Genomic DNA, 8,023 nt, shown 5'->3' with positions numbered 1-8,023 from the left:
CTTCCACAGTATTGATGGGCTCTATCCTATCACTTGAAGGTCTTAGGATAAAAGACTGAGGTAACCAGAATAAGAATGAATGCTACCTCTAGATTAGATTTAGACTCCAGACAAAAATTCAACTCTTACCAATATTTTCAATCCATTCACCTGCCCTGTGTACTTTGGACTCTCTCCCAAACTGTGTGAGCCAAATCCTTAAAAACCTCTATATTTCTTCTAAATAGATGATAGAAAGATGTATAGATAGATAGATAGTGTATGTGTATATAGAAATGTGTATATGGGTGGAAATCTACATATATACATATATTCTATTGGTTGTATTTTCTTGGAGGAGACAGACAAATACAGCCACTTAGCTGGATTTCTTCTTCTGTCTTTTTTTCTCTTTCAATTCATTGCCCATACAACAATCATTGACTCAAATCTAAATAGATAGTTCTTTCATGAAATCTTCAAACATCTTAGAATACAGGTACCAATTTTTGACGTGTTTTACAAGGTCCTGAATGTGATCCCTGGTTTCTTTTCAACTTTCCTCACTTGTCTTCTTGATCTCTATGTATATACACTTGGAAATCATTTGATTTTTCAAAATTCTGGATCATATCTATATTCTTTGTTGCCTTAAGACCCTCTCAAATGCAGTCTTTCTGCAATGCACTTCTCCCATCACCTAGGAGCCCCACTTTTGCTATAGGTATAAATTATGTATCACATGACTACCACTTCACACCAAAGTAAGGACACTATCATTCTCTTATAGATCTGTGTATGTGTTCTTCAAAATATTTAGTGTAGTGGTAGTTATATATCCATGGCTTGCTTTTGCACAACTCTGGAAGCTTCATATAAGCAGTCAACTCCATGTTTTCATTTCTAAGTTTTGCAGTCCTGAAACAAATAAGATTAAATACCTATTTATGAGAATAAAGGAAAAGAATTTTATAAATTAATGATAGCTGAATGAAACTTGTATCCTTGCTTATCTATTGAGTCTTCTGACTTTGAGTCCTTATTTTATAAAGGGTACAAGAGAGGCACAAACAAGCTAAGCAAATGATGAAGAACGCACATACATTTTTGATACTTCTAAAGTATACCTGTTTATAGAGATGTGGGATGATGAGCTGTTATGAACCTTCACTCCTAGGGGATTTTGTTTCTAAAACATTCCTTTCTAGCAAACATTTTTTTTTGTTGAAAGTATGAAGACATACACATCTGAATATGTTGGTGTATCAGAATAACTTTATGGAAAAAATGTATTAGAGTAACATTATGGAAAAAAATAAGTAAGCTGGATGAATATGTTTAAATGCTTGAATCATAGATTTTCTAATTCCACTGAAAATAAAGTAAACTCACTACTCCTGGAGCCTCCTTTGTATTACTAAAAACAACCATTTTATTCTCTTCTATATATACTCTACATTTTTTTTTTTTTTTTGCTATCACCCAACACACATGATTTTCAAAAGTGTAAAGAAGACAGGCACTTACGAACTTCAGAACCTGAGGATTAATGTAAGAGTGTATTTAATGGGCTTCCTTATTGTTTTCATATACCCTGAAAAGATAAGCAAAACCTCCAACCTAGGGCCATCAACAGACATAGACTAAAAATCTCTAAGAAAATCCTGTACTACTTTCAAAATAACTGGGAAAGGGGTGTTCTTAACAAAACAGAAAATTTTGATAATAGTTGATATATTTCAAACAAAGACTACTGCAAGAATAGCACCCTCTCACCCACTATGGTTTCAGGGGGACAGTGCTGGGGGTGATCCTCACCCCCCTTCCTCTTATTTCACCGCCTACTAGTGTTAGTGGTTCCACTGGGGAGATGAACCTCCACTGTCAACTGGTAAGAATAAGATGTTCTGAGGAGAGACTTAGTCCTTGGCCTCCTTTCCTGTGCACGTGGGCCCAGTGGAGAGCTGAGCCTCCATCTTCTTCAAAGACTGAACGGTGGTCTACTTCTTTCCCCATTCTTGATGCTTCTTATTTGCAATTCCCCATATATCTGGATCATTAATTCCACTTCTTTTGTTTTCTTTTTCATCTTTAGATGCTAGGTTTGAACCCAAGGAGTTTTACACAGCGGGGAAGCCCTCTACCCCTGCACAACATCCCCAAACCGTTGTGCACCATTTCTAATGCTACACCTTATACCTGGAACACCTTTCTATTGCCTTTGCTGTTTTATCTAGCCATGTTACAAGACTAAGTCTTGGTGTTTTATCCTCCAGAAGGTGGTTTTTTACTATCCTGATTAGAAAAAGTACATCACCTTTGGGCCTATTGCTTCTCATATCATATAGTAAGTATAAATGCCAATTTACTTTTAGGCAAGTATGCACATACATTTTGTACAATGAAGAGAGTGATTGTTTTGTATCACTACAATGCCTGTCACTTGATAAATGCTCAGTAAACCATCATGTTGAACTGAATTGTATCCAACAACACTAAGAAAATATTCTTCTGGGTTTTGCAGCCTTCTAAAGTACAAGATGCTTAACTTGAGGAAAGAAAGTCCTTTACAATGTTACAGGAATTTTCTAAGTGACTTTAACTCTTCTGCACATAAATGGTAAATGAAGTAGATCTCTCAGCATTCAAAAGGGACATTTAGGTGCCTACATTCTGCTTGTGAGGACAGTTATATGGTGTTCAGAATCATGGTTTTGAGCTATCTCTCTGGCCATTTGTGTGTTAATATGTGTCAAATCCTTCCTTATTTATTATTTTTTACTTTTAATCTTTTCTTATTTTAAACAAATATTAAAATAAGATAAATTTAATACAGTGCGCCTACAACATTCAATGATTTCATGAGTTTTAATTTATTGTTGTTACCTTTCAGATACAGTTTCATGTTTTGCACCAAAAAATGAAATAAAATTATAGATTTCTGCATTTCACTTAAGAATTAGTAATATTAGTAATTAGTAATAATTAGTAATTAGTAATATTTTCATCTTGTAAAAATTCATTTTTTTGCATGTCTCATACCTGACTTTTCTTATTCCATTACACCAAAGTAAAGGAAAATTAAGTAATGCTTTCATATGCCAGAAACAGTTTTCTTATTGTTTGCCTTGAGTTGAGAGTTCTTGCACTCGAGAAAGTTCTTTCTTTACCTTTTTCTGAGTAGTGACAATGATAAGGAAGGTAAGTCATTCTCTCACGAAGTCCTTTACCATGATCTGTGATGAAATTTATAGATCTTTCTGCACACATTCTAATTTTTTATAGATTCAAATCATTAAACTATGAGCATTGTTAGCACAGTAATTGCAATGCATATAATTAAAAGATATCGTTTTAAATTACTACAAATAAAATATTATAAGAACCTTTGTTTTTAACAATTATTTTTTATAGAATCCTGACCTAGATCTCCAAACTCCTAAATGAGTATATGGCGAAGGCTTAAATAAAATGAGACAAGTGGTATGATTTTAGGGCTCAGGAAGGTCAAAACCCTTTAGCTGAGCTTGAAACACTGAGGGCTAAGACAAAGACTTCTCTGACCACTCACTTTATTTATTAGGTCCAACAACACAGGGTGAGGAAGCTGAGGAAAGTGCAGGCAATGAGCAGAAACTTGGGAGTCACTTAAAGTAATGAATCATGTCAATTTAGTAGAACTGTCTTATCATGAAGACATGATAGGAGTGAGACTGTAGGAATAATTCCTGCAACTTGATCCAAGTGTCTGCAGCTGTGGCCTTATCCTGCCCTTTGAGGTATCTCTGGCCTCACAGGCCTCAACAGGCCTCAGTCAGGACCAGTGATTCATACAAGTTCACTTACTATGAATCAGCTCCCATTGCTAGGCAAGGGGCCTAGGTTGCGGACAGACTCAGATAAACATAGAAAGCCAATTAATTAATTTTAAATCCTGCTCAGAGCTGCTTCATAGTGGTCTCTAATAATTTTTGATGTGAACAGATTTCCAGAGAAATAATGTGATCATGGTGTCAGGTCTTGATTACCTGAAGATGAAAATCAATCCAGTTTTCCATCCTTAGCCTTGTTCCTAAATCTCCATCACCAAGCCCAAAAATGGTGGCAACCTATGGCACTCATGTCACAGCAGGCTGCCATCACTTACCTAGACCATTTAAGGGACAGAGTTTGTTTACAAGATTGATATAGAGTTCTAATTTAGGTTTAATCATCCAGTTCAAATCCTCTTACTCAGCAACAGTGTTGAAGTCATGAGAATTATTGTGGTATGATATAGATGAAATTGGGGTCTAGAAGCAGAGAACTTGAACCTCACCTATCTAGATAAACTATGAGAAATCTCTAAGATTATATTTTCTCATTGATAAATTTGAGTGGAGGATTTGTAATTACTCACATTATACAATTGTTGTGAAAATTAAATGGGAAAATCAAGGTATTTCTGGAACCAAACTCTGAATTCAAACACCTGCCCCACATCTCTGCTGAATCACTTTGAGAAAGGTACTTTTTGTCTCTTTGCCTCAGATTAGTCACTTATAAATTATAAGTAATAGGACTACTTCATTGACCTGTGGTAAGGAACAGATGAGTTAACAACTATAATATTCTCACAATAAAACCTAGCACAGAGTAAATGCAAATTTTCATTTAAGTTAATACAGTAAAAGTGCTTGGCACCTGGAAGAGTTCATTAATAGTGATTATTATTATTATGATCATCATTCTTACTAACTTCAAGGTATCTTCCAATTGACACATAATATATAAAGGGTATGAAGAAATATGATTTTAGCTGGGGATTTAGCTCAACAGCATAAGTACCTGTCTTGCAAGTTCAGTCATAAGTTTGATGCCTGGTACCAAAAAATAAAAAAAAAGAAAAGAAGTATGATTTTAGTTTAAGCAATGTGTTAAGCAGCATGTGGTAGTTGACATACATAAATGACCATTTTATAGGTCATTTTAAATTCCAAGAATAGATCCTATGAGTACATTCTGACAGTTTCCTTTCTCAGAGGCTCTTTAACCAGTCTGTAGATGAGGTGTTCAACATGGGGATCCCCACTGCATAGATCAGAGACACTACTCTGTTCTGGTTAGCTTGATAGTTAGTCTTGGGAAGCACACAAAGAGAAGTAACAATTCTGTAGTAGAGGGTAATGACAATGAAGTGAAAGATATAGGCAGAAAAGAGCTTTTGACACTTTTCAATGAATCACATCAGCATTGTGGTGAAGATGAAGACGCAAGGCAGAACAATGACCACCATGGTGGCCACAGTGGTGGAGCCAGAAGAGACGGAAGGGATCATTTCAATAATGGGACATCTGAACAGGAAATTTCCACCAAGGAAGTAAGTCACAGAAAAGGTGTCTATTTGATTTAGTCCACAAACAGACAGACTCAGCAAACAACTAGTAAATGTCCAAACATTCACACAGCCACTTATATATGAAGCCACCATTAAAGGGGCAGAAGCCAGAGGATATGTGGGTGGAATAGCGCAGGGGTGAGCAGATGATCACATCAGGCCATAGTAGCCAAAGGGAAGCACTTGACTAGCACCAAAAGACAGAGTTGAGCCTCACAAAAGCAGTGAAGCTTCAAAATACATTTAATATATAACACATAATTTTAAAAAATGAAAAGAATTATGATGATACATTTTTCACAAATCTCAATAAATGACAGAGAAAACAACACAAAAAGTCAGTAAAGATGTAGAAAATTTGAGTGACAGTTTAATTGAATGGAATACCTGTGCAATACAGCTATACTACTTCCGAATAAATGGAAATCCTGTATAAGAGAGCCCAACCTTCCAGAAACAGTGACTTGAAATAATTTTAGTGAAAATGATGTATTTTGTGATTCGAGAAAGTTATAAATTAAAGTTGGTTGGTTGGGAATTTAGCTCAGTGGCATAAGTGCCTACCTAGCAAGCACAAGGTCATGAGTTCAATTCCAAGTACAAAAAACAAAACAAAACAAACAAACAAAAACTAAAGTTGGTGTGAGTCAATATGCTAGCCATATATATATATAGTGAAGAACTGATGTATATATATATATGTATGTATAACTGACATATATATGTATGTATAACATATATATACATATATATGACAGTTCTTCACATAAAATAAAGCTAAGGACAACGTAAACAGGCATCATATGTTTCCAAAACTTTTGTTGTATAATTTCCAAATTCACATGGAATTTCTTTCAAAGTGAACAATGTGTTCTTGCTATCAGTTTCTTTGTGGCCTCTTTTACCTCCTTGTTCCTCAGACTGTAGATCAAGGGGTTCAGCATGGGGATTACCACCGTGTAGAACACAGACACCACTTTAACATCGTCATGTGAGTGGCTGGACTTTGGTATAACATAAACGAATGTAACTGTCCCATAAAACAAAGTCACTGCAGTGATGTGGGATGTACAAGTAGAGAAGGCTTTGTATCTTCCCTCCCTAGAACGCATCTTCATGATTGCATGGAGGATGTAGAGGTACGAAACAATGATGATGAACAGTGTGATCACAATGATTGACCCAGCAGAGATGGCAGGAGATATTTCAGAAATGTAAATATGGGTACAAGAAAGCTTTACTAGGGGTGGGAGGTCACAGAAGAAATGATTGATTTCATTTGGTCCACAGAAATTCAGGCTCAACAAACAACAGGTAAATGATGAAGCATTCATTCCCCCACCCAGATAGGAAATAACTAGTAAGATGTAACAGACCCTGGAGGACATGAGGGTAGAGTAGAGAAGGGGTGAGCAAATGGCCACATAGCGATCATAGGCCATGGCAGCCAACAGGAAGCACTCAGCTGTTCCAAAGACAACATCAGAGCCAAGCTGGGCTATGCAGCCAGCAACAGGGATGGCAGTTCTCTTCCTCAGCAAACTCACAATCATGATAGGTGTGACTGATGAGGAATATCCCATGTCCACAAAGGCCAGATGGCTGAGAAAAAGATACATTGGGGTGTGAAGCTGAGGGCTTCTTTGGATTAACATGATTATGCTGAGATTGCCCAGTACAGTAGTAACATAGATTCCTAAAAAAACTACAAAGAAGATGGAACAAAGTGTAGGATCCTCTGTTAACCCCAAAATAATGAACTCTGTTACCATTGTGTGATTTTCAGTCTCCATCTTTGGAATGGTACCTATTGAAATAAAAATCAGTGGATAATACCATAATTTAAATGATCATATAATCAATATATTTACTTCAAAATCTGGCTTTTTAAAAAGTCAATAGGTAGAGCTCACTTCTCTCAAATGTATACCCTTTACAAAACGTTTGTGAATATTTTCCATTATTAAAGATGTAAATTATTAATCTCTATCAATCTTACTGCACATACAAAGGGTTCAGTGACTTATATCAGAACATTGCCCTCAGTCACCACACTTGATCAATTCAAGTTGTTAAATAAATCCTTTCAATAAAGATGCTTGATGCATGGATGATTAAAGTGATTGAACAAATGCTAGTTTTTGGTAATAACCCATTTGCCTCTACTTTTCAGTGGTACTGAAAAGCACATACTACAAGTTCTCCTGCAGTTCAGTGAGTCTGTGAATGGTACATGCCAGTCAGTTGTGAGAAGAAATGTGTGTGTTTTCAGATCAAATTAAATTGCCAGTAGGCAGCTTTTCTTCCTGTTCTGGAAGAAGTGATAAATTTGATGTGACACAACTACAATATAGTGCTACCTCTTACCAGCCCAGATTTTCAGTGAATGTAAGGATATGTAATACATTGAAAACACACTGAAGTGAAAAATGTGTTGAAGTTGTATTAGGATACACTGAGTTTCCAAGGTTAATTTGTTAGAATAGCATATTGCCTAACCTGGCTGATATAATTACAGTTTATTGATAAATGGAAGTTATATAGAGAGTTTAATACAGAAAGAAACACAAGAAATAAGAGTACTTTGGACCATTAATTGAATTAACAAAATCATAATCTTATATGAAGATAGAATGCACTGGAATATGCTCTTAAAATTCCTAACTT

General features: G+C 35.7%; 1 protein-coding gene across 1 annotated transcript; it reads right to left on the bottom strand.

Moving 5' to 3' along the window:
- Positions 1 to 6,210: 6,210 nt before the first annotated feature.
- On the bottom strand, positions 6,211 to 7,152 carry LOC100712696 (olfactory receptor 5P4-like). Its single transcript, XM_063255682.1, has one exon. It carries the CDS (start codon positions 7,147 to 7,149, stop codon positions 6,211 to 6,213), a length of 939 nt encoding a protein of 312 aa, XP_063111752.1. The 5' UTR covers positions 7,150 to 7,152.
- Between the last annotated feature and the right edge of the window lie 871 nt (positions 7,153 to 8,023).

The sequence above is a fragment of the Cavia porcellus genome, unplaced genomic scaffold, assembly GCF_034190915.1.
Source record: "Cavia porcellus strain 051 isolate PalLab524CR breed Dunkin Hartley unplaced genomic scaffold, mCavPor4.1 scaffold_9, whole genome shotgun sequence".
Taxonomy (NCBI): Eukaryota; Metazoa; Chordata; class Mammalia; order Rodentia; family Caviidae; genus Cavia; species Cavia porcellus.
This window is presented reverse-complemented; position numbering and strand designations above follow the sequence as displayed.